At 50.4% G+C, this 26,756-nt stretch overlaps 1 protein-coding gene across 1 annotated transcript in view; it reads right to left on the reverse strand.

The window, feature by feature from the left end:
• The window catches only part of LOC131907678 (voltage-dependent N-type calcium channel subunit alpha-1B-like), a 57,160-nt gene extending 31,860 nt beyond the window's left edge, over positions 1–25,300 (reverse strand). The window contains exons 1-2 of the mRNA XM_059258802.1: positions 25,208–25,300; positions 21,575–21,714 (exon numbers count right to left, since the gene is read on the reverse strand). Of these exons, the coding sequence (XP_059114785.1) occupies positions 21,575–21,714; positions 25,208–25,300 (233 nt within the window). The remainder of the gene's footprint in view (positions 1–21,574; positions 21,715–25,207) is intronic.
• Positions 25,301–26,756: the final 1,456 nt, after the last annotated feature.

A 26,756-nucleotide genomic window follows, 5' to 3' on the forward strand; every position in this document is an offset into this window, starting at 1 on the left:
GGACGTCTCCATGGGACACAATGTTAAAGGCTGATACATGTACAGAACAGACAGGCCTCCCACATCCTAAAAGAAAGCCATCGCACGCACAGGTCACATCCTGTGATCTTTCACAGATGTGACGAAACGAACACGCACTTGTCAGCAGTGGCCCCAAGTCGAGTGGTGGGCACAGAGCTTCTTTAGGGGGCGACGTAAATGTTCTAAGATTAGACCAAGGTGTACAACTTCATGAGCATCTCACACAAAGCGCCAGTGATTGCATGCTACAAAAGATGGAGGTGACAATGTTTGCCTCAATAAGCCTCAATTTAAAGGAAAAGGTTAAGTGCAAACGTTTACCTCACTTATAAAATGTACAGGGACTCAAAACCTCAGAGCATACACCTGCACAGCTTGCAACTGTGGGCAGTCATTTCATACCACAACAGCTCTGTACACACAGCTACAGCCAGACACAGAAGCATGCCAAGGACATGGAAACACAGAAACACAGCCCACATGACCCAGACAGGTGGACGCAACCCAGGCAAGGGGTACACTCATGGACACAGGGACACACAGCACTGACATGTGGACACATGAAGAGACCATGTGGACACATGTCTAGATACAACATCATTCCCCTGGTGAACTATAGCGCCTACAGAGTGAAGCCCTCCCAAGAACAGAGAGGCATGGAGAAGGGATAGGCCCTTATAACTATAACCCTGAGCCAACCCTGAAACTAATCCCATATTCCTCAAACCTGGAGTCCCAGCTGGGTGTTCACGGCCACCTACCCATAAGTCATGAGTTAGCAAAGATGACTGACTAAATTTCTGTCTGGAGCAACATCTGAGCCCCCATAGCTAGCTGCTCCCATGATCTGCAGGTCTCATCCTTTGAGCAGCCATACCAGTCGGAACACCAGAGGTGACTGAAAACTGGTGTCCTCAGGCCCCATGCACCTGGGGCTACCTTGGCCTAGCCCTGCCTGCATATTCTCTCTGCTTCTTTCTGCCCCATCCACCTGGGCTGGCTCCTCAGAGCACCTGTACCGAGCATGGAGGCGACCACAAAGCTCATGGCACCCAGCAGTCCCAAGCCTATGTATGCATACTTTGGGAGCTATTTGGAGACAGCCATCAAAACCATGATGGCAGCACTGAATCTGCACATAGTCTCTGCCTAGCAGGCACATGCAAGGCTCACTGAGCCCGTACTGCCTTTGGAACATGGGCAACTGTCTTCCATTTTGCCAGCCTGAGGCCGAGGATCCTCTGAGCAGAGCTGGCAGCCCTACCTTGAAGCTCCCATTACATAAAGTCCCGGGAAGGGAACAGCATAGACTGACCGTTGGTGTCTCCAGCCACTAGGACAAGACAGCAGGACAATGCCATCCCAACATCGCTACAGGAAACCCTCTGACACTTAGAAACATCTACATTTGGGCAATTTAAAAAAGAAAAAGTCTAGAGGAAAAGGAAGCCCATCTCTCACGGGATGCCACTCTAGCGATGGAAATTTGAGACGAGCCTCTGCCCCACTAAGGGCTGAGACGGGAGGCATCTCTTCATCCACTAGACCAGGCAGCTAGGGATACCTCCACTCTCGACTAACTGACACTCTAGCTCAGCAAGTCATGCCAGGAGGAACTTAAAGTTATAGGCTCCTGCGACCAAGAGCTAGAGGTCTAAGTGACAGCAATCTGAGTCACAGACACTTGGCCTGTCCGCTTGCCCAGCCTATCTGCATATCCTTTTCCCTGACACAGAGGTCATGGAGAAGTGTCATGTCTGTGGTGAAACACTCTGCAGATGTGCCCACCTGCATTGGCACCTAGTGGCAGGATCAGACACCAGTGTCCTTGTGACCTGCTACCACAGTAAGGCAGTAAGGAGGCATCTGGGTCCCACAGCTCAGGGTGCTCTGCTCGGAAAAGGTTTGCATTGCACACCCTGGCTCTGGCCTATCCAGGGCAAAGGAAGAGCCTCTAGGCCAGGGCAGGCCCAGGGAGGCAGCCTGCTACACAGCAGACAGAGCAGCAGAGACACCATCTCCTAGGAACCGCTTTGTCACTGACTTTCCAGGTGCTGGTGTCACCCAAGAAGCTGCTGGTGGTTTCCATGGAGACAGACTTTCTGAGTCTCATCCAAAGACACTCTGGCTTTATCCCAGCCTCCAAGTCCCATCCCCACTCCAAGCGGACAAGAAGAGCAGACCCAGGGCTCCCTGCCTCCCAGCAGTACAAGCCCCTACTCCACTCTAAGCCCAGGAGATCTCAGGTAGGATGCACAAGGGCTTGGCCTGTCATGCAGAGACCCTGCAAACACACCCAACAGCAGGCAACTGTGGGCTGCCCACTGCATGCCAGGCTCTTTCACGACACCCTGTCAGGACCACTGCAGTCTGCAGAAGATACAGCACTGACACAGGAAAAGGCAGTTGGGAACAGAACCAACCTCAGGAAAGACCTCGAATCACAACAACGAAATCCCAATGCCTCATTCGTCCCATAGTGACATGTGCAGAGGGATGTCACAGTCCCTTCAGGAAAGGCTCTAGCCTTGTACCGTCATCCTCTCAGTCATCTCTAAGGAAGCACTACAGACAGGCAGTGAGACAACACGTTACCCAGTGACTTCCAGGCCTCAAACTTCCTCTTCAAGGCAGGGAAGGCAATCTTACAGGCTTCCCTGCCCTTCACGATCATCCTCAGACTTTTGTCACTCACCTCCCTGGGAGAAAGGGACCTAGGAGGACGCTTAGTCCTGGGCTGGCTAGAGAGCTCTAGATGTGCTCAGAAGAGGCCTACAGCTGATCAAGTGCAGCAGAGCTCTAGCCAGCAAAGCTCGGTGAGTGACGAGGACACTCACAGCATCCACAGACCAGGAAACGCTTCAGGTGCACCGTTTGTCCTTCTTTTGAATGGTGTTTGGTTGTTGTCACTGTTGTTTTGTTGCTGTCATTGTTTTGAGACAGGTTCTCACATAGCCCAAATGGACTTTGAATTCAAAGAGTAGCTGAGGGTGACCTTGAACTTTGATCCTCCAGCCTCTACCACCACCCCATACTCATCACCCTGGGTGCTGGAACTACAAGCACACACCACCACACCCAGTATGTGCGGTGCTAGAGACTGAAGTCATGGCTGCAGGCATGACAGGCAAGTGCCCTCCCCTGAGCCGCACTCCAGCCCTTCCAGTAAGTTTTACTCTTCCTGCATCTCTAGGAACTAAGAAGCTAGAATCGGCTTCATTCTGGTGCTGGACCTTTTGTATCTGTGACCTGGGGCCCAAGACCTCTAAGTTCTAGCTAGCAGAATGGATATTACCTCCTTCTTCAACAAGGAACCCTCAGCACTCAACCTCTACGTCGTTAGTATTATGTTCAAAAGGGCCCAGCTAGAACAGGAGGTCTAAGTAAGATCCAGAGACCCAGAATATAACATGGGAATGTCCATGTTTTCATGCAAAAACCACTCAGAAAACACCACCAAGGGCCTGAGAGAGGGCTCAGTGGTGAAAGCACCTGCTGCCGAGCTGAGCAAACTGGGTTCAACACCTGGAACTCACAGGGCAGAACGGGGGAAATGACTCTTGCAGGCTGTCCTCTGACCTCCCAAAAGTGGCATGTGTGTGCACCCCCACACCCACACCCACACACACACACACACACACCCACACACACACACTCACACCCCTCAAGTGAAAAGCTAAGTGGATGAGCTCAACACCAGACTGACAGGGACAAAGGACAGAACCAATGACCTATTATGACAGAATGATGGACGTTACCCACTGTGAACAGAGAGAACACAGACATAAGGAAAAACACAAGTACGAACAACAATGGAGGCTTGCACCTCTAAAACTGTGACATTAATACCATCACAGTTCCAGAAGGAAAAGAGAAAGGCTGGGAGAGCCAAAGTTATGTTTCAAGTTTTAATTATTGTGCCTAAGAGATTCATAAAACAAAAATGCCTCTACCTGTAAGCCCCTTGCCCAAGGACTGATACTTCCTGAAATGCTGGAGGCTATTGTTTGTGGGAGATAACAAGCCACATGTTTTCACTCCCCTAAACAGGTTTGTTTGCCCCATCTGCATGATGTGCTTGATCACATGTGGGCGGAAGTACATAGGCAAGAGTTATGTCAGGATATATGCTTGGCCCTGATTGGATGTAGACGGGAGGTATGTAGGGAGGAAATACATCAGGATGTGTGCTTGCCCCTGATTGGATGTAGGTGAGAGGTATGTAGGGAGGAAATACATCAGGATATATGCTTAGCCCTGATTGGATGTAGGCGGGAGGTATGTAGGGAGGAAATACATCAGGATATATGCTTGGCCCTGATTGGACCTGATGGAAAATAAGTGGCCCTATGGTGTAGCATTTTTAAGCCTCTGCAAAATGTGATTTGTCACCATTTTCTGGGAACTCTGGAGTGGTTCTGGCCAGAGCCCATCATCCTAGCCAGTATTTAACACTTTCCTCAAATTTGGCTCAAAAATTGTGGAACTAGTCTTTCTCTTGTGATTTTCAGGTTTAACAGACTGAAACAGTACTCAAAAATATAATATCTTGAAAAATATGGAAGACACATAAATATCAGATTCAAGAAGCTGAACAAACTCTGAACAGAACCAACTCATAGGTACTCCAAACAAAACACACCTCAGTAACCCACAGAAAACTTAAAAAAAAAAAGTCTTAAAAGCAGACAGAAAAACACATCTTGATGATCATGGAAAGCAATTCATTAATTAATGTCACATCACAAAACACACAGGACAGAAGGAAATGGCACAGTTTAGAGGCTGGAAGAAAAGAACTGTCAACTGCAAAAACATCCTTCAAGAATGAAGGGGAAATCAGGACATCCTCAAATGAGTGAAAAGTAAATACAATCTCCTCTCCTTCTGAGTTCTGTGAAATATATTTGGTGGTTGAATCAAAGTCAATTTACTTAGATTTACTAACTTACGTACTTCCAAATATAAACAGAAGAACTACTTAAGGCAACTATAAGCAGAATATAGTAATGGCAGGATTTCTCCTCCTGTGGATTAGTAAAATATCCTCAGGAGACTGGGGCAAGTTTTGCACCACAATGCGCCACTTATACAGCTGCACTCACAGCTGCCTGTAACTCTGGGGATCCAGTGACCCCTTCTGGACTCCTTGGGAACCTGCACACATGTGGCTTATACACATACAAACATGCACATGCACATAAATAAAAATCAATCTAAAGTAATTCATTAAAATCATTGTATATATAAAATGACATAGGTAGGTTGAACATAAAAGGATTGAGAAAGAACTATTATGTAAACACTACCCAAAGAAAAGCAACAGTAACTACATTTATATCAGGAAGGGAGGGGGAAGCAGACTTCAGAACAAAAATATTGCCAATACGTACCGAGACTATACGTTGATTCTAAACATAAAGGTCCTTGCTGTCAAGTCTCAAACCCTGGGATAAATGGCTGAAGTGACCACTTAGCATATCAAAGCGGACCTGACTGCCAAGTTCTCTCATCATCCCTCAGTCCCTACCTGTTACAAGGTATGGCTGGCATGCCCCGCCCTCTACCCCCTAACTCTCCAGCTGCCCTTCCCCCAGAGGCTCCTCCCTATAATCCACCCATTTTGGCTACCTATCTCTTTTTTACCTTTTGCCCTCTAGGCCTCTGTACCTGGTTCCCCTCTCTCCCTTCTCCCTTCCCCTCCTTCCTCTCCTCACATGGCTCAGGGTCATATCTGCTCTAGACTCTTCCAGATGTCTCTGCCTCTGGCTATGTCTCCCTTTTATCTACAATAAACTTTCTCCTCCACCATAACTAGGAGCAATCATAGCCCTCCTCCTCTTTATTTCTTTTTTTTTTCATTTACTTGACGTTTGTGCCACTATAATGAAATACCTAAGACCAACATTTACAAACTTATAAATGATAGAGGTTTATATTTCTAATGGTTCTGGGGGTTACGAAATCCAAGATGGAGTAACAGCAGATTGGATGTCTGGGGAAGGGCCAGTTTCTGCTTTCAAGACAGCACCTTGTTGCTGCATCTCTACAGAGCCAAAATGATGGAAAGGCCTTTTATGGGGCACTAATCCCACCCATGAAGGTGGAGTCCTCACATTGTAATTGCCGTTGAAAGGTCCACCTCTTGATACTGTTGCATAAGAGATTAAGATTCAACATGGGTTTTCAGTGAGCACAAACATCTAGAGTTCCCAGTGGTTCTCAACCTTCCTAATGCTGCGACCCTTTAATGTAGTTCCTCATGTTGTGATGACCCCCAAGCACAAAATTATTTTTATTGCTACTTCATAACTATAATTTTATTACTGCTATGAATTATAATGTAAATATTTTTGGAGACAGAAGCTTGCCAAAGGAGTCACAGCCCACAGGTTGAGAACCACTGATTCTAAACCAAAGCAGTGTGTCCACCAATCAACAGAGCTGCAAAACAGAAAAGAAGAAGAAAACAAACTCAGCAAGCTAGAAGGAAGACAGACAAACTCACAGTGAGAACTGAAGACTTCAGTGCCACTCTCCAATGCTTAAGACAAAGAAAAAAAATCAACAAGAATTTCTAGAATAATGCAACTAACAGAAACTGTTGAGAAACGTTCTACATGACATTATGTACAAACTTTCCAAGTATCCATGGGAGCATATAACATAAATCAAATTTGTCCCCAAAAGAAATCTTAACAAACTTTTAAAACTGAAATCATACTTAGTGTGCCCTCTGGCCACAATGGAATCCAAATGGAAATGACAAGATTCTGGAAACTCTCCAAGCACTTGGAAACTGGGCACACCTCTGAACAATGCCTAAGTCACAGCAGGAATCCAAAGTAAAATTCAGTAACACAGAGACCTGAATTAAACCGACAATACAATATATCAGAAGAAATGGTGGGCAGCTAGGGCAGTGCTAACAGGCAAACGCACAGCACTGAAAACATATATACAAGCATTTAAAAAATCTAAACTCTCTCTGCAGAGACCGAGAAGAAGGGAGAATAAACTTAAAGATAACAGAGAGGAGGAAACAACATAAGAGCAGAACATCAAACATGTGAGACAAAAATCAGGGTCGAGTAATCTTCCAGAAGATTATTAAAATTGACCGACTTCCAGCAACAGTAGCAAAACAAAACAAAAAGGTAGACGCCAGTTGCCAAGAGATGAAATGAAGAGAGCATAAAATTACAAACCCTGCAGGGTAAGCCCCTGTAGAAGCTGGCTCTCAGGAGACCTCAGCCTAATTGGAATTCTTCCAGAAAAACACAAGCTATTACAACCCACTTTGTATGAAACAGATAATTTGAATATCCCCATGACAATGAAAGAAATTGAATTTTAAATTTTTTAAACTCCCAAAGAAATAAATCTCCAGTATTAGAGATGGATTCACTCCAGAGATCTACTGAACATTTCAAGAACTGTCATTCTGATGTAGTGACTTCTAGAAAAGAGAACATTTCCAAATTTAATTTATAAAAGCTTGTATCTACTAGCAAAATCCACAGTACAAAAACTTTTTTAATTTGATTTTTAAAAGATAGAGCATCAATAAGATGGCTCAGTGGGTAAAGTCACTTGCTGCCAAACCCAGTGAAAAGTTCAGTCCCCAAGACAGGAGAGAGTAATTCCTACAAACTATCTGCTGACCATCACACACACACACACACACACACACACACACACACACACACACACACACACACAGAGTATTTAAAGTTTTTAAAAGAAAAACACAAAATAAAGGAAGCTACAGTGCTTTGCCACCTGTTGAGACCTAGCCCATGAACTGAGTCTCTATCTATTTTGCTGATTTTTTTTGTCTGTCTTACTTTTTATGATGGGCATTGAACTCTGGGTCTCACACATGACAGGCAAGTCCTCTTTCACTGAGCTACCCCCTCAGCTCAGTTCCAGCTGGAGTGTTTGATACTGGATGTCCATTGTCACTGGTCATTAGGAAACATAAATCAAACTACAATGATTTCAATACATCATAGGCAATCCACTGCCTGTGAGGACAGGTAAATAAAGATAATGACAACCCCAAAGGCCAGCAAAGACAGAGATCTCTGCACACTGCCAGTGGGAATGTAAACACAGCAATAGTGTACCTACTCTGGGCTACCATTTAATACTTTCTTTTAAAAACACTAAACATGGAGCCATAATACAGCCTGATTAATATATTCTTTAGCTTCACACACACACAAAAGGCAACTGTATTTGGAGATGTATGGAAACTTTTCACAGGGAGATGGTTAGCAAACTGAGCCCCTTTATCTGTACTTGGCTTTACTGTGCCTCAGACAGTGTTTTTATAACCTATGTCCATCGAGTGTACTGAGCATCTCTCCAACATCATTTTCTTGTTTTTGGCTTTTACTACAACTTAGTAACTATTGCAGTATTCCAAATGTTCTTACTGATTTGCTATGGTGACCTATGTGGCATGATTTTTCATGGGGAGATATAAAAACATCTATTCACTGTGGATAGGGCACCAACAAACCAAAGGAGACTGCTTCTAAGTCCGGTCTGATGAGCAGTGAGTTTGCTTGGTTATCTATAGGAATGTGGGCAACTCAGAGGCGGCTACACCACCAGGAAGTGCCCTTGGCAACTCATGAACAGCTATACTATGAACAGCAGAGCGGGGAAAGGGATGCTCTAAGCCTCCCTTCAATTCTCACAAGGAAAGAGACTAACAGACCTATCCCCCGAGGGTCTCAGGTAAGTCATCACAGATACTCTGTATCAAAATGACCACAGTAATGTTCAGTGCAAAGGACACAGCCCCACCCTTGTGAGCTGAGACCCAACACTCTTACTATACTTGTTTGGGAGCAACATTTATCATAAGACTCATAATTACACACAAAAGACAAGGAACTTAAGAAATGTTATGCTATGATGGCTTCCCTAATCAGCAAATCTCCCATCTTGCCTCTTGCCTTGGGCCTCTCTAATCTGAGACACAATATTAAAATCAGCAATAACCCTATAATGACCTCAGAGCGTCCAAGTGAAAAGAAGAATTGTGTATCTCTTACCTTAAAGAGAAGCTGTGAATGATGAAATTTAGTGAGGAAAGTGTGTCAGAAGCTGAGAGGGACTAAGCGGCCTCTTACTCCAAACAGCCAAGTTGTAAATCTAAACCAACATTCTGGAAGTCTAATGACATCCATATGAGGAAAAGCTACCAGCCTACTGCTGACAAGGACAAAGTGCTAGTGGTCTGTAGAAATCAACTAGCCACCACAGCTCCCTCAACTAACACCTCACTCAGCGGAGTCCAACTTTTCTTCCCTTCTACAAGGCCCAAGGCTGCAACATAACATCCAAGTGAAAGCAGCAGGTGCTGTTGTAAGAGCAATAGCAAGAATTCCAGAAGGCCCAGCTGAGCAACTGATGGAGCTGGCATCTTTGAAACAGATTCACAGCACAGAAGCAGTAGCTTCCTGGGAGAAGAAGCCACTGAAAACTGCCCCAGGTATAAAGACAGTACCGGCTGACTCCACTGGGTACTGATGCAGAAGTAGAAGCCACTGTTCATTTTCCTTTCTGAAATCCTCGGGCCTTAAAAATTATACTAAGTCCATTCTGCTCTGCAAATGAACGAATCTTGAATGACCACACACCTGTTAAAGTATGTTTTACTGAACACAGGGCCCACGGCAGAGGCAAAGATTCTGTTAAATATTACTATCCATTGACAATGCATCTGGTCACTAAAGCGCTGTGATGTCGATCTTAAATGAGACGGATGTTGTTTTCACACCGGCTAACACAATAGCCATTCTGTAGCTCACAAAGGGAGACATAATTCCAATTTACTCTCCTGATAAATCTGGGAAAACAAACATCACCAATTCTAAGGACTCACCGTGCTAAGAGGCAGGAACACTGGCAACTCGGGGTGGGTCAAATCAAAACACCAACTCACATAGATTGGAAGAGGATGTTAACCTTCACGGGGGATGTTGGGGTCTAAAGAATCTAGCAGAGGAGCTGACTGCAGCTGTGGAGTAATACCAAGAGACCTAGAGTTAGGAATGGGTCCTGAAGAACTATCTGAATACTGTCATTGCGTAATCAAGCAAGTTGCTTAAGCCTTAGAGGATGCACACGACAGGTTCCTGAGGCGGAATCTGTTCCTGGTGAGGCACTTCACAGCATCACATGACTTGGTTGGTAGGGCAGTGGCAACCTCAATTTTGAAAGAAGTTCTGCTGTGGATAGCGTGCTATCAAATAGCACTGTAGACTGAAGAGAAGCATGTGGACAGAAGAGTCCGTCAAAAGGCCGACTTTACTGTTGCCTTAGGAAACTGCCAGGCACCACTTCAGCAGCTGCCACCAACAAAAAGATGATTTCAACAAAAAGGCTCAATGATAGTTAACACTGTCAGCAATAAAGCACTTTTTAAAGTAAGGAATGCACATGTTTTAGACATGTTGTTGCCCTTAATATAGTAGAAAAATGTATAACTTTCATATGCACTATGGCAATAAAAAGCCCTGACTTGCTTTATTGCAAAATGTACTTCATTGTAGTATAGACCCACACTACATCTTTGAGGCATGCCTGAAATTAGCAATAAAAGAAGCCAACTGTCATGGCCACATTACCTGCAAATGATTGTGTTCAGTGTGGGGAGCAGAACCTGAAGCAGCATATACCACTCACATAATAGTCTTGAAACAACAACAACAGAAATATAGAAAGGATTAGGGGTTTCCAGAGGTCAGGGTGGGGAGGATATAGTAAGTCTGTAGGCTACAGAAGGGTACATGAGGGCTCCTTCTGGGAACAGCAAGCTCAGTGTCCTGGCTGTGGCATTATATTGCACCTGTGAGGAGCTGTCACTTGGGAAATCTGAGTAAGGATGCGATACTCACTCCATAATACTTATTATGAATATATGGCAAATCTACAATTAGCTCAAAATCAAAACTTTACCTTTCTTTAATAAGTGGTGTTAACCACAAGGACATAGGCTCAACTATGTTCATAGCAGCATTATTTGTAACAGCCAGAACCTGGAAACAACCTAGATGCCCTTCAACCAAAGAATGGATAAAGAAAATGTGGTACAGGTACACAGTGGAGTATTACGCAGCAGTAAAAAAAACAATGACAGCATGGATGGAAGGTGGGAACATGAGAGTTTGAGATGGCCAAGTTGGGAGAGGGATGGAGAAGGAGAGCAATGAAAGAGATATCTTGACAGAGTGGACCATTAAGGAGTTAGGGAGAAATCCCCAGGAACTCACAAGGATATCCCCAGCTAAGACTCAGCAATGGTGGACAGAGTGCTTGAACTAGCCTTCCACTGTACTCAGATTGATGTCTACCCTAATTGTCATCACAGAACCTACATGCAGCGACTGATGGAAGCAGATGCAGAGACCCACAGCCAAGCACTTGGCCAAGGTCCTGGAGTTCAGTTGAAGAGAGGGAGGAGGGATTATAGGAGCAAGGAGGGGCAGGATCATGATAAGAAAAAACCACAGAGACAGCTGACCCGAGCTATTGGGAGCTCACGGTCTCTGGACTGACAGCTGGGGAGCCTGCATGGGACCACACTAGGCTCTCTGAATGTGGATGAAAGTTGAGTGGCTTGATGTGTTTGTGGGTCCCCTGGCAAATGAGACTAGGACTTATCCCAGGAATACAAACTGGCTTTTTAGAGCCCATTCCCTATGGTGCAATGCCTTACTCAGCCATAACGCAAGGGGGAGGGGCTTGGTCCTGGCCCAACTTGGTATGCCAGCCTGTGTTGACTACCCAAGGAGGCCTTACCCCCTATGACGAGGGGATGAGGAGGGGATGGGGAGAGGGGGAAAGGAGAGGGGGATAACAGGGGTTGGTATGTAAAATGAAAAAAAAATTAAATAAGAAAAAGAGCTACAAAAAAGAAAGAAAAGAAGGAAGGAAGGAAGGAAGGAAGGAAGGAAGGAAGGAAGGAAGGAAGGAAGGAAGGAAGGAAGGAAAGAAAGAAGGAAAGAAAGAAGGAAGAAAAAAAGATGGGGTTAATTTCAGAGCTCACAGTGCCCAGCCACTGATCATGCCTGGTCCACAGGCACACATCCCTTACACTCCTGGCCCTGATCCTACCAGTGTGTCCCAGTATGAGTCTGGTGAGTCTGTGGAAACCCACCTGTCAACCACTCCCAGTTAAAACCCATGGCCCCTCCTGTCTGTCCATCTGTGGCAGGAGTCAATCACCTCCCGTGTGTGTGTGTGTGTGTGTGTGTGTGTGTGTGTGTGTGTGGTGTGTGTGTGTGTGTGTGTGTGTGTGTGTGTGTGTGTGTGTGTGTACAGGCAGGCATAACACAGCCCCACACAGGCTGGGTGCAAGCAGAAAAGGCAGCTCTGGCCTCCTACCCACCAGTGAGCAACACTGTACTTCCTGAGCTAGGGTCTGAGGCAGGTGTTGAGAAAAGGTGGAACCAGGGGCTCCACCTTAAACAACATACTGCCCTCATACCCCAACTCCTTCCTCCTCCCCATCCTCAGCCTCTTCTGGGTGCTGTGTTGCCAGGTTCTGTGGCTAATGGGAGGAAAATGCAAGAAGTGCATCAGGAGAGACTGCAAACGGGGTAACACAGCACTCCACAATGCTTAGCTAGGGCTTCAAGGCACTAGAAGAGCAGGCCAGCTCAGGATACCAAGGGGTCACAAAACAACTGGGCATAGAGTTGCATCCTGCCCATAATCACATCCCCCCCTGTACTCACTGTAAAACCAGGAGCTTGGGCTTCCAGCCCACAGAACAGGTAAGATTACAGTTGAGTGAAAGCTACCCAGCCTGTGTGGGGCTGTGTTATACCTGCCTACACACACACCACACCACACACACACACACACACACACACACACACACACACACACACACGGCCCTGGGGGCGGGGGTGAGAGTGAGTTACGGCTAAGGCCAGCACTGGAGAAGAGAGGGTCGTGACATAGTACAAGTCCCATTCCAAATGGGCCCCAGCACTACCTCCCAGGCCAGCCAGTAGCACAGGGCCCTTTCCAAGGGGCAGACCCACAGACGGGCTCTGTGATGGTGTGATGTGAAGTCCAGAATGAACCCTACCCCAGGCCTGGAACAACACCAAAGGGTGTGACAGCGAGAAGGGAGGGAAGCAGATGAGAGATGGAGTGACAGGAGCAGCTATGTGGACTGCTGAGAAGCCGCCCTAGAAACATCTGCCTGGCTGCATGGTGGGGTGCAAAACAGGTCAACCAACGAAGTTACAGTCCAGTGAGAGCCTCTCTACCAGAAGATGGGAAGCTCCTGAGACCCCATCAAGGAATCCAGGCTGAGAAGGAGGCCTGCTTGCCACCCTGCTCTCAGGCCAGGGACTAGCTCCAAGCCTAGTAGTAACAGAGAGAAACCATTAGCAATCATTCTCACCTCAGTGTGAATCACAGCTCTGGCCTGCAGTGTGAGGAGGGATGGTGAGCGGAAGGAGTGGAGCCAGTGAGTCCACTACCCTTCGCTCACAAGTGCCACCCTCGCTGGGTGTGAACTTAAATTCCTGTGACATCTGTGGGGGTATAGCCACAGGATGCAGTGCCAATGCCCCAGGTTATATCACTGGCCTGGACACAGCACCACACACCGGAGCACCCATGCCAGAGCCTATCAAGGAAATGCCAATCAGGACAGGGCAATGCAAGGGAGCCAGACAGGCAGAGACCACTAGATGGAATTAGAATGTCTATTCAAGATGGAAACGTGGGGATTTACAAGGCCCCTCCCTCCTAAATGGTGACACCTAATTTAGAGCCCACTTCAAAACCTTGGCCAGGCCTACAGCCCATCAGCTACTGGCTCAGTCAGGAAAAGGGTTCATGGCCCCAAGCGAGGTCCATGTTGCACCAGACCCTTACTCCTTTGTCTGACACCTTGTATAAAGCCCTCACTGGGTGCTACAGGACCAGCTCCCTGGCCATGAACTGTTGTTCATAATCACAGTGGAGTCTCTAGCACCCTGGGTCCACTCTGTGTCCCAAGCTCTGTAGACCTTGACAGCCTGGGCACCAACTATGCTAGGTTTTACAAATGCATGCCCCTTTCCCTGAGAGGTTCTGTAAAAAGGCTTCACTTCCTCATCTCTGAGCTGCAGTGGTCAGGTGCAGAGGGATCAAGTGGGAACAGGCAAGTCTCCTGGCTGACCACCCGTGCTGACTACAAAGAAACTTCTGGGTTTCTTTCTGAATAATCTGAGAGGCCGTGGAGGCTGGATTTAGGAGTGTCTTAGCCTAAAATTCACCCAAGTCTGAGGGCAGAGTTTGTGGAAGTATGAGGGACAGGTGGGCATGAGTCCTAGGGCCTAGGATCCCTGCTCTCTCCCCTTTCTCACAGCTGGGGACTCGGAAGGTGGTGGCTAGTGACAGCAGGAAGCAACTGGAAGTATATCCCACTCCTGGACCCTGTAGTCAGCCAGAGGTCTGGGCTATTGGCGACCATGGATGCTTTCCTTCGTGAGTCAGTGGTTAGTGGACTTCAGGAGTGCCTCCCACACACTCACCTGTGGTCTAGCCCAGAGGAAGGTGGGCCTCTGTACACCCCCTGAGTAGCACAGGGCCTCAAGGTCTGCACATCAACCAGCCCATGCCCCGACCCATCAAGAAGGCCCCGCTCTGCTTTTGTATAAGGTAGATTTTACAATTAGTTTTTCCCAGGGGCTGGTCCTAACCTAGAAGCAGACAAGGACTCTTAGACCCTGGAAATGACGGACAGGATGAGAGCTTGAAGATACTTCAGCTAGGGGACTGTGGATCCCCACCTACCTAGCACCGGGGAAGAGCCTGAACCCCTGAATACAAGTCAATGAGGATTGTCCCTGAGAAGGGCTGGTTCTATTCCATGATCCAGAAGCATAGAGTCCTGAAGCAAAGGAAAAGTTGGGGGAGGGAGGAAACGGAGCAGAGAGTGAGCTGGGTCCTCTATAAATACCCACTTGCAGGGGTGTGTTCCAAGGAGGGAGGCTGGGAGCCACTCATCAGAGCAGGGCATCCCTGGCACTTTATGTAACCAACACAGGGCTCTAGAGCTGTCCCACGGACATGAGTCCAGTGGGAGGCCACTACCAACACAGGACATCTGAGATATGAACACCAGTGCTGACCCACAGTGTCACCACTACTCACCCAGTGCCCACACTCACATGGCAGCATTCACAGGGCTGCTCGGGGCAGAGGCTTTGCTGTACAAGGTAGGGTTCCCCATGTCCTGGGTCTGGCAAGTTCTCAGATGCCACAGGACCAGGAAAGGTTGCAACGCCCCATGAGCCTGCAATAAAGCCCCAAGCATACTACCTAGAAAATCTGAACTCTGATCTCAAAAGATAGGGAGCAAAGGTTTTCCTCCATGCAGCTACAGAGGCTATCTATCTCTCAGAACTAAACTCCTAACCCCAATGGCTCCAGCCACATTTAGAGGCAGCAAATAATCAGGGCCCTGGATGTAGGAAGGGAAAGGGAGTCCAGTGAACTTCAATTTGACCAGCACCAGAGGCCATCCCCCAACAGAGCCACAGTTTAACGCTGGGGAGCTGGAGAACGGCCCATTGTATGGAGCTGGCTGTAAACACTGTTCGACACACACCGGGTCAGCTTCATTCAAACACGTGCCACTGGCACTCCCTGTCTCTCCTACCATGTTCAGATATGTCTTGAGTCACTTGCTGGCCGGCACAGTATCCCTAAGCACTGTCCCCTTGCCCTGTGGCAGATGTCCATGGTGCTCATCTATTTGTTCTGTCCCTAATTCCTTGTGCCTCCCCAGTCCCCAAAGAACACCTCCCAAATCAGGCTACATCCATGTCCCCTAAAAGCCATTGGACACCAGCAGCACTAAGTTCAGAGCCTGCGAAGGCCATGCCCGATTCTGAACTCACTGTCCACCGCCCCTCCCCCGAGGCAACCCACACTCCTCTCCTCTTCCCACAGGAGATGAATCCAGAGAGAGGAGCCTGAGCTCTAATTACACGTCCTGGAAAGGAATCTCAGTTTAATTTGAAGTAAAATGAGAAGCTGTGGTTGGAAATGTCCCCCAGGGAACCACCTGCCTGAGCCAAGACATGTTTCTCTGTGTCTCCATAGGCCATAGGGAAAGCAGCAGGCTAGGCCACAACAGAGGTCTTATTACCTGTGGATTAAAGTCCTCCAGGCAAAAGGCTATAGCATGGTGTTCTGCGGGTCCCGGAAGAGAGGAGTCAGTGACGAGGTGGCGGGGTGGGGAAGAAGTATGATGGGCGCCATAGAGAGCACAAAAAAGACAGCTGCCTGGAAAAGTGAGTGTTGGGTCTGGAAGGTGCCAGAGGTTCCTGTAGACTGTGCCTTCTCAGTATGCCTCTCGAATGCTCTGAGGCTGGCCCTGGAGCCTCTACTTGGGCTGCTGCTGTCCCCAGTACCCTCGCTCTCCTCAACTGTCTGCTTTCCTCCCTGTGCCCAGCGTAAGCCCAACTTGACTGCCCTGCACCCAGACCACGGCCCTTGTCCCTGCATCCTCTTCCCCACCATCCACTGAAATTGTCTCTCAAGGATCTCCGGACAGTGACGGCACTCTCCACTCTGCCGACTTCAAGCCTTCCCTCTCCCCAAGGGCAATTGGACAGTTTGCTCTATGTATCCAGAAAAACATGGCCTGCAGAAGAGCAAGATCTATTTGGTCACCTCTGTGTCCCAAGAAACCTACACAGGGTAGAAGGCGAGAGGTGTCTCCAGCAGGTGCCTTTCAGGTGACCGAGCAAGGCGCTGACCAGGCAGTGAAGGCAGGACAGACTGGGGTGCTGGGCTGGGGAGCTCCAGTGGCCCCACTCATTCGCTTTCTCTCCCTCCCTCAGTCACCCCTCCCTGCTCTGCCCTACATTTCTCTCCTACATCTCTGTCTCCTGTATCCCTTCACTCATCTTCACACATCTCAGCTGACGCACTTGCTTCCAAATTCAGTGAACAGTCTGTGAAGACTCCAGCCATCTCTGCCACCCCTGCCCACCTAAGCACACCCATCTTCAGCCCCCAGACACTCGTTTCCACTGGATAGACCCATACATTGACCAGACACATCTTCACTCCGACTCCAGGGCTGGCCTTCTCCAACTGCATCAGTTTTCCCTGGACCTCCCACTAATGCTCAAGTAGGCGCTCTGGGCCTCTATCCTCTACCCACACCACCCAACTTCCTCTCTACTTTGCTGAGAAGCATGCTACAATGAGCTTTACTAACAGGTCCCACCACAAGGCCCCCGGGCCCAGCATTCTCACTCCCACACACACCTAATCCACTTCAGGTCACATCACACATTTCCCTCCAACGTCAGCTTTGTGGTGCAGAATATACTCTTCCTGATTCCCCAACTGCACACACAAGTGCTCCCCTGGCTCTCCATCACCTCCTTGCCCAGGCAGCCTACAGCTATGGGCGCTAGGGTACAGTCCAAGATAGCGTCTCTAGTTCCTGGGAATCCTGTCTGGTTTCTCTATACTCTTGGTCAGGACCATAGCCACAGCTCTCCCCAGAAATCAAGCAGCTTATAACCTTAAGCCTTGAAGCCCATTCATGCCCTCCCAAACCGGAAGCCTTCCCTGCCTGCCTACAGACAAAGCTTGCCCTATGAACTCATTACCCACTTTCCCACCAAGATCAAGATTATTCAGTCCTTCCTTGATGTATGTTGAGTTAGTCCATGCCAAGAAGCATTATGGCCCAGCCAAGATGCAGAACTGCCCCAGCTACAGTCTAGGTGGTGGAAACCCAGAGCCAGTGACTGCAACATATCTAAGCCCCATCCAGGCATGAGATTACGTGTACTGGTGAGAAACAGGCTAGGAAAAATGCATGCCACTTTGGACACCATTCACCGGAAAGGGCTCTGTGGCTTTGTTCTCATGTTCACACCATCTGGCAAACACTGAGTACGGAAGTGATTAATGGTGAACGGAGCAGTATCAGCAGATGAGAAGCTCAAATGCTCAGGAAAATGAACAGTTACAGGTAGACAGGATGTGGACGGACACAGGGTGAACAGGCAGAAGAGTAGCAGCTCTCAGGTGGCCCCTGGCTGCACTGGGATGGTGGCTCTTTCTGTCCTCCTCCAACTAGGGCTCCCATCGGGGCACTTCCTACTGTGCAGAAAGAAGTGTTCTTGGAAAAGGAGATGGGCAGGGAAGCCTACCCCTATCCCTACAATCAGCTGTGAGGCTGGGCCCATATTAGGAGATTTAGGCTCTTGCCCCTACTCTACCAAGGGATAACAGTCTGGTTGGTAATCCATGGGCTGGTCCAATCGGGAACAGGAACTCACAACTGAGGGGCCAGACTCCCTGAGCACAGGCCCATCCATACTTCCCAAGCCAGCCTCAATGCTCAGGACCTACCAACATCTCTCATAATCCCCAGGGTCCCAGAGGCATCTCTGTGACCAATATAGACCCCAAACCCGATCACATCTATGCCCCAGAGCAGCAAGTGCCCAGCACACCTGGTTATTACAGTCTTTGCACCATATATATTGTAGGGTGCGGATAACAAGATACACCGGAGAAGGAAGCACACCTGGTTATTACAGTCTTTGCATCATATATATTGTAGGGTGCGGATAACAAGATACACCGGAGAAGGAAGCACACCTGGTTATTACAGTCTTTGCATCATATATATTGTAGGGTGTGGATAACAAGATACACCGGAGAAGGAAGCAAGGCAGGGAGCAGGAGGCACCAGCCGTGGCTTCTCCAAGAGCAGGGGGTGGCACACAACTCCCTATCCTACCCCTGCCCAGGCATCAGGCATCTCTCACAACCACCACACCAGCATCAGGAGCAGAGAGACCCCTGCTGGCCACTAGGGATATGCCTGGCTTCACTAGGCAACAGGCCAGGGTGCTGTCTGCCTCTCCCCTCTGGGTCTCGAACCCCTAAGCACCAATTAAACAAAGCCTAATTAAAACAACAAAATAACAAGAATGTGCCACACACCCACATATACCCTGCCACAGGGACCTCAGCTCAGGAGGGTTAGAGATGGGTTCTTCCCTGGGTTTCCCACCAAAACCTCCCACAAACACAGACACACGCAGGTCCTTGTGACTCTGTATCCTACAGGAGTGTCAGAGCAGCTCCTAGTGTGGCTCTGGTCCTGCATGCCGGCCTCCATGAGACATGGATCACCCCTCCACCCTGGGGGGGGTGTCCCCCAAACCTGGCACTACCTCAAGGAGTTCGATGTGAGGGGAGATGCCTAAAACCCTGACGGTTTTCCTGCAGACACAGGGCAGAGGGCGGAGCCACAGAGCAAGAGGCTGAGACAGCGGAGGGAAGACGACGGGGTGAGGGAGGCAGAAGGGTGGAGACGTGGAAGAGGAGAAAAGACAGCTGTACAAAGAGGCGGAAAGGAGAAGGGGTAAACAGAAAATGGACCAGGGATCTCCAGACTAGAGTGAGACAGTCTGCCTTCCTTTGTGGGGCCCTGGCATCTTCTCACAGGCATTCACAGGAAGATGAGCATTCCTGTCTTCCACCACCCAGCGATGGGCTGCGGCGTCTCCCACTCTCAGCCTCTCCTAGGATCAGAGTTCTGGAAGATCTAGAGGTCCTATAGGCCCCGGGGGTGGGATGGGATGGGGCGCTCTGGTCTCCTTCCTTGCCTCCTATTCCCAGGCACCCTACGTCATGGGTGGCCGATTCTAGTAGTAGGGTCCGGCATCCCTTGTCAGCCTCTCCCCTCAACATCCATCAGTTTTGCCTCCACTCACTGCCCCCTCCTGGATGCCTGCCCCAAGATAGGCTCAGGGGACACTCTGAAAAATAAGACGCCATTCTTGTCTTCAGGGACTTGATCTCAAGAGAAGGAGAACTGTAAACAGCTGTGGTTACTCCCGGATGCCCGGGTAGCAGCCCTGGACGTGGGGAACACCCGACCCACAGGGGCCACACTGTGCACCAACCCCTCGTGATTGTTCACTTATGTCATCCGTGGAAGCAAGCCTCCATAAAGCTATGGAGGACCTTCTGTAAACACCATGTCAACACACTCCCACTTTGGAACAAGGAGCAACCCACAGAAGTGTGCAAAGATTACCATCATATAGATTTTCCCCAGCCTCAGCCTTACAAACATGGTCCTCCCAACAGAAGCTACAACACAAAGATGGGGAGCAGGCCCCCCATGTCTCTGCAGGACAGAGGTCACTACCTGACTTCCTTTATTCCTCAAATACAGGGAGCCATGGTTGCTGAAGCCCCAGACCCAGGTTTCCCAGTCACCTCCTTCCTGCTCTCCATCTGCTCAGCCCCGTCCCACACACACCCACGTGCACCAGGCCTCTACGGAGGTCAGTGGGCAGAGACGGAGCCACCCCAGCTCCCACTTTAAAAAGTGCTATCGCTCTCACCTCTAGTGGGCCAGCTCCCTGTGCTCTGATCTTGGTACTTAATCCCCAACCACAAGGCCCTACGGAAGATGACGCTGCCATCCCTAGACCAGGACGGAGCCTCTGGAAAAGCCACAGGCTCTGTGTGAGTAGTCCTCATCCCAACCATAGCTTTTGTCCCCAACACGGGAGTTCCACAGTCCTCAACCGACACCAGAGAAACAGAAGAAGGACGTACAGTACCCATTAGGGAGATAAATCAACTGAGGTGGCCAGGAGATGGGCCATACACTGGCTTCCTGAAGCTCCTGGATAGTAGGGAGCTTTATTCTCATCATTATAAGGAAGGACTGACAGGAAGCAGCAGGCATACGTTGTGACTAAACGCATTCAGGGCAGAGGGGCTGGAGAGACAGTTCAGCAGTTAAGAGTACTTGTTGTTCTAGCAGAGAACCCAGGTTCAGTTTCCAGCACCCACACAGTAACTCCAGTTCCAGGGGACCTGATGCCCTCTTCTGACCTCCGAGGGCACCAGGCACACATACACACATGCAAGCAAAACACTCATACATTAAATAAATCTGAAAATGAAAACATTGCCAGGGTTAGAACCAGGACCATGTGCTCTGCCTCACACAGTGGAGAGGCACAGAGCTATCAGGGAGACGTCCCAGGTAGCTTCTCAGACAGGAAATGGCTCATATACCAAGCGCTCCTCTAAGATCACAGTTGGGTAAGAACCTTGGAGAAGCCCTCACTTGCTGGTCACACCATCTATAGTACCCAGGACCCTATGACCATAGTGTCCACCTTGCTTTTAGGGTCTGTAAGCAGACTCCTCCAGATAGGCCACTAGGAGTGAGTCCTTTGAGAAAACATGTTACAAACACAAACGTGATCCTTAAACCAGAAACCACAGCACAGCAGATGGGAACAGACCCCCAATGTCTTTGACGGCCTTAGTCGGGAGCCCAGAGGCCATTACTTGAGTGGGGAGAAGCAGTCCCCATTTACTCAGAAGTACAATCAGAGACCTCTTTACACTCTGCACTACAGTCAGGGGATGGGGTACCAACGTGAACATTTCTGCCACCTCAGTTCTACAGCAGGGCAGCACACATGAGTACACTCAGGCTTGGCCCACCTACCCCGTGAGGACCACCACGAAGTCCATGACATTCCAGCCATTTCGAAGGTAGGAGCCCTTGTGGAAAACGAAGCCCAGTGCGATGATCTTGATCCCCGCCTCGAAGCAAAAGATCCCGATGAAATAAGGCTCCGTGTCATCCTGGGGAGGAGCACAGGACAGTGTTCACCTCTGTCCTCTCAGCAAAATAGCTAGACAGCAGTCCCTGTCTGATGGGCATGCCTGCTACCCCAAGGCTGACCCTGCCAGGCACCCCGCAGCCTTCTCTAGCATGCACTGTTCCCACTAACATGAGCTTGCTCATCTGAGATAACTCATCGTGGAGTCTATCATTTGTTGATATGACAACAGTGTCCTGATTATGCCTGGGAGTCCTTAGGCCTCTACTATGTCATCCCAGCTTCTGCTCCAGTTACAGGGTACCAGGACTGTCCTGCTGGAATCAGGAAGACTTCGCTCAAGGAGGTAAAAAGGTAGTGATGATACTCATAGGCAATGCCTGTCAATCAAGTCCTTGTATTAACTGGAACAACTCTTTCTATACACTCAAGTCTTCCCCATTCTAAGGCCACAAAGGCATAGAGAGGGAGGAACTAGGCCAGAGACCATAGGTGACCCCAACAGCCAGCTGGGTCTGACCCTAGGCTCTGGCCACTATGCCAAGTTATCTGGAAAGCTTGACATCCTTAGTCTTTGCTTTGGGACTCACTCACATGTGCAACACACATAGACAAGCAGAACATGCAAATTCTGACAGGGGGAGAAAGAAAAGAAAAGCTCCAGCATTAAGGATGCTACAGTGATGATATTGTGAAGACCAGAGGACAGTGCCCTTTACAGGCCAGGCCTAAAGCCCAGGAGTAGGCATGAGACTTGGGAGGTGGGAGCAACCCAGGAACCCAGATAGACCACGGCTCGGGGACCCTTGTCAAAGGTGTGGCAACAAAGGTTTCTAAGGCTAGAATCTAAGGAAAAATTATTGTTGGAGAAAACAGTGGGACAAACAGAATAAAGGTAGGGACTCTAACGAGATCCCCAAGTCTACTTCTTACCCCACATCTACAAGGTACGGTGCTGGGGAACACTGGTACTGAGCAAAGACTGTTCTAGGACCACAGATGTGGAAAGCAAGAGGAGCCTCATGCGTAAGGGAGGAGAGCAGAGCTTTAGGAAGCTAGACACGGAGGATTAGCATGATCAGTTGCTACACTCTGGAGCAGCGGCTTTAAAAAGAGGAATGATTGGGGAGGAGGCTAGCTTCCAGAGTCCATTCACACAGGTTGGCCCCTAGGACCAGCTCCAGCACAAACTGCTCTTCAGAGCCACTATGCGCCCATGAAGAAAGACTGGGCGTGTGGCCTAGATGCTCTAAGGTTGTGTCAGATGAGATGGGGCCACTAACTTCTTCAGCTGGAGCCCTTGTCCAAGAAGTAAGGCCCTCAAGGGCCCCATGCCTTGCCAACACATGGGCTTAGCCTCCCTCTCTCGTCTGCAAGGAGTCAGCTCCTAAGACTGACTGAGGACCCTGGAGTTTGGAGGGGGAGATGGCTATGAGGAGGTATGAGCAGTATGAGAGGAAGTATCTGAGGGGCCTGGCAACTAAGCGTCCATGACAGGCTAGTGTCCCTGTCCGGCCTCCTGATGCTGACTCATGAAGGATGAAGCTCCTGGAGGAATGCATGAACTGTTCTTGGCCTCAAGGTTTCTGGTCTAGTTTAGGTGGGAGGGTCTTCATTCCTCAAGGGGAGGTGCTGTTGACTCTCTACACCAAAGAAGAAACTGACCTCAGAAGGTCTTTACGAAAAGCTCCTGGGCAGAACGAGAAGAGCGGACTAGACTCTAGGGCCACTAGCAAGGCAGTCCTCCCCGAGGTTCTTCTGCCCAGCTCCTATAAGCCAGACCCATGACTGAGGCTGATGGGGCTGGAAGATGGGTATGCCGACAGCTGGGGAGCCACTGGGCTGCAAGCTAGAAAAAATCTTCTCAGGCAGCTATAGAAGGTAAGTGAATAAGAAGCAGAGTCCCAGGAGATGAGAAGCTCGACCCAAGTGAGGCTACAAACATGGGGGGTCCTAACACCATTCAACCCCTTCCTGCCAGGTAGAAAGCAGCTCCAGTTTCCAAGCCCATCTCTCCTTTGTTCGTCCTAACAGCCCCTGAGGACTGAGCCGACAGACAAGACTGGGGTCAGCAGAGAGCTTTTTGGACCTCCATATACTGCTTGTTTTTCTAATAGCTTAGCCACAAAAAATACACCTCCCCATCCATCCCCACCGTTACCAACACCAAGCAAGCCTGCTCCACTGACACAGGTACTCAGAAAGATGAACACTAGACTTGTCTATGAAAGGATGCTTAAGTTCATGGCCTCCTGGCACTGCCCTCAGTCTGGCCTGTGACCCTCTTGGCCCTACCTGCCAGAGTTCCCTAGAGATATGGTCACGACCTGTGGCCTGGCATTAGTGATGCTCAACCTGGTAAACCTCCAAGTTCACTCCCTTCTCTGGACTCTGGAATGGGTGCTCACCACAAGGATAGAGCAGGCAGAGGACCTACTCCACCAGAAGCCCAGAGAAACACAGGAATCCTACTGGGCATGCCCAGAAGTGCCCAGTTACCATTACTTACCCTCTGCCTTGAAATGTGACTTAACTCACACTCCTCCTTCCCAACCTACATTCTCTAAGCCCACTTGGCCTTCTCCTGTCCTCCAGGAAGGTCCTCAACCCCAGGTGGCCATCCTAGACATACTCTTAGTTTGTCTTGATGCCCACCTACCCAGAGCCACCTCCCCTTCCAAACTTCAGAAGAGAGCGGGAAGACAGGCCACCCCAGAGCTCAGCAGGTCCCAGGCTAAGCATTGCTTTATCTGAGCTGAAGTCGGGGAAGTAACAACCAGGATGGAGAAAGAATGGAGCAGCCTCTTCTTAAAGACCTCAGTCCCCAGAGCCCTTCTGACCCCTACTCCCTCCCCTCCACACTGTGAAGTGCTACAGTCTCATAGTCATACCCTGCACGTGCTAAGCCCAGGTAAAAGGGCAGCAGGAAAGAGTTGGGGCTGTGCTTTCACCTGTGAAGTTGTGCTAGCCCCTCAAACCTCCAGAGTCCAGAAGGCTGGCCTTCAATCCTGTCTCCTGCTCCCTAAGAGTCCTAATCCCAGAGGTACCGGCCTGATTCCAGGAGTGGACACCACTGGGTTCTAGGAAACTCTTAGCAGGACACTAGAGGAAACTATGGATTCAGAACATTTGGGAAGGAGTGCTTCCTTAGGGAGCATGGCAGGAAAGGTGGTCAGCTGGCCACAGGGCTACCCATAAAGCCTGATATTCTTGTTCTGTCTATGAGAAATGCCCCTCCCTCATTCCAGGTCTAGAACTGGGTTCTTAAGCCAAGACCAGCATAGCATGCCCAACCATCTGTGGAGTAGGGATACCTAAAGACACAAGACACACCAGCTGGTGATTCCCTGGTCTTTCATCAGGCTCAACTGGCAACCCCAGTTTCCTGGCACTGGATGGGGGAGTCAAAGGGCCCTCAGATGTAAGACTGGGCCCTGCCCGTCCAGCTTAGGCACATCAGACAACCTGCCACTACCCCCAGCTTTCGGCTCCCCAGACCCTCAGCCAGCACTCACCAGGCGTTCAGACATGGGAGTCTTGTCCCCATCAGGAAGGTGCTGCTCCAGGGCCAGAACAATGCAGTTGGCGATGATGGTGGCCAGGATCATGTATTCGAAGGGCGTGTGTGGGTTAAGGACTGGCTAGGAGGCGCTACGGAGGTAGTGAAGCTGAGGACAGCGCAGTGCAGTAGCCAGGGCTGAGTACTGCTGGCCGACACCCACCTTCCCCGCTTCAAGGCTAGTCTTCTCAGCTCCCCGCCCTACTTCTGGGGGCAGCCAAGAGGCGGGGCCTCTGCAGTTGCCCAGCCCCTCCGCTAGTTCCGACGCCGTCAGCACCACGGACAGCTGCTTTGCCTAGCCGGCCAGCGCCACAGGGGAACCCTCCTGTAGCCCCCCAGAGCAGCAGAAGCGGACCCTGCGCAGGCGCACACCCTACCTAAAGACACAGCCACAAGTATCTACACCCGCACGTGAACATAATGTACCACGAATGCCGAACACACGCACGCGCAGCACCGGCTCATGCGATGCCCGCACACAAACGCAGGCACCTGCAGTCAGCACGCGCACGGACCTGCATCCACTCAGCCCTCACACCTGCAAGCCTCAGATTCGCCCTCCCGTGTCCTCCAGGCCGGCCGCATGCTGTGTGACCCCACCTGGCTCCCCAAAACCAAGTGCACGAAGAGACAAGCCCCAGGTCAGAAGGGGCTCCGCCCAGCGTGCACCCGGTCCGTCGTGGCCTCCACGACCACACACGCGCACACCCAAACCACGCACACACGCACTCGGAGACCGCCCCAGAGGCTCCGCCCCGCTCCTCCTCGCCGGGCCGTGGGGGTCCGCGACGCGCCTCTCCCGGGTCGCACCCCCTCCCAGCACCGGAAAGATGGCCACTGGGCGCCTCCGCCCAGGCCCCAGCCGCCCCTCCCGGACCCGCCGCGCGGACACCGACGTCGCCCCTGCCCCTGACCTCCGCCGCCGGTCCCCGCCCGGCCAGGCCCCCGTAGGATATGGCCACTCGGTGATGCGCTTAGCGTATTTGCGGACGACGTTGTCCTCGCTGAAGACGAAGAGCGAGCGGTTGACGGTGAAGCAGTTCTGCTTGACTGGGATGGGGTTGTACAGGGCCATGGTCCGTGCGCGCTGCGCGATGGACTGCTTGTACAGGACCCGCTGGCCCGGCGGCAGACCTCCCTGGCCCGGGCCACCCGCCCCGCCGGCCCCGCCGCCCCGAGCCCGCTCCCCGCCGCCGGTGCCCCCATAGCGGCCACTCAGCTCGTCCCCGAAGCGGACCATGGCTCCTGGGCGCCGCGAGCATCCCCGGCTCCGCGGCCCGGCACCGAGGGCGCGGCGCGCCAGGGGCTCCTAGCCGAGCCGCCGCGAGCCGCCTGGACCTCGCCCGCCAGCTGCTACCGCACCCGAGCCGCGGCCCTACGCCACGCCCTATAAGGGGTCGGTCACGCGGCCGCGCCCAGCCAATCCGCGCCGGTCCCACCCCCGGACCCTCCAGACCCCGCCCCCGCGGCCGCCCCCGCCGGAGTCCGCGGCGGTCCTCGGGGAA

Source organism: Peromyscus eremicus, chromosome 4 (assembly GCF_949786415.1).
Source record: "Peromyscus eremicus chromosome 4, PerEre_H2_v1, whole genome shotgun sequence".
NCBI lineage: Eukaryota > Metazoa > Chordata > Mammalia > Rodentia > Cricetidae > Peromyscus > Peromyscus eremicus.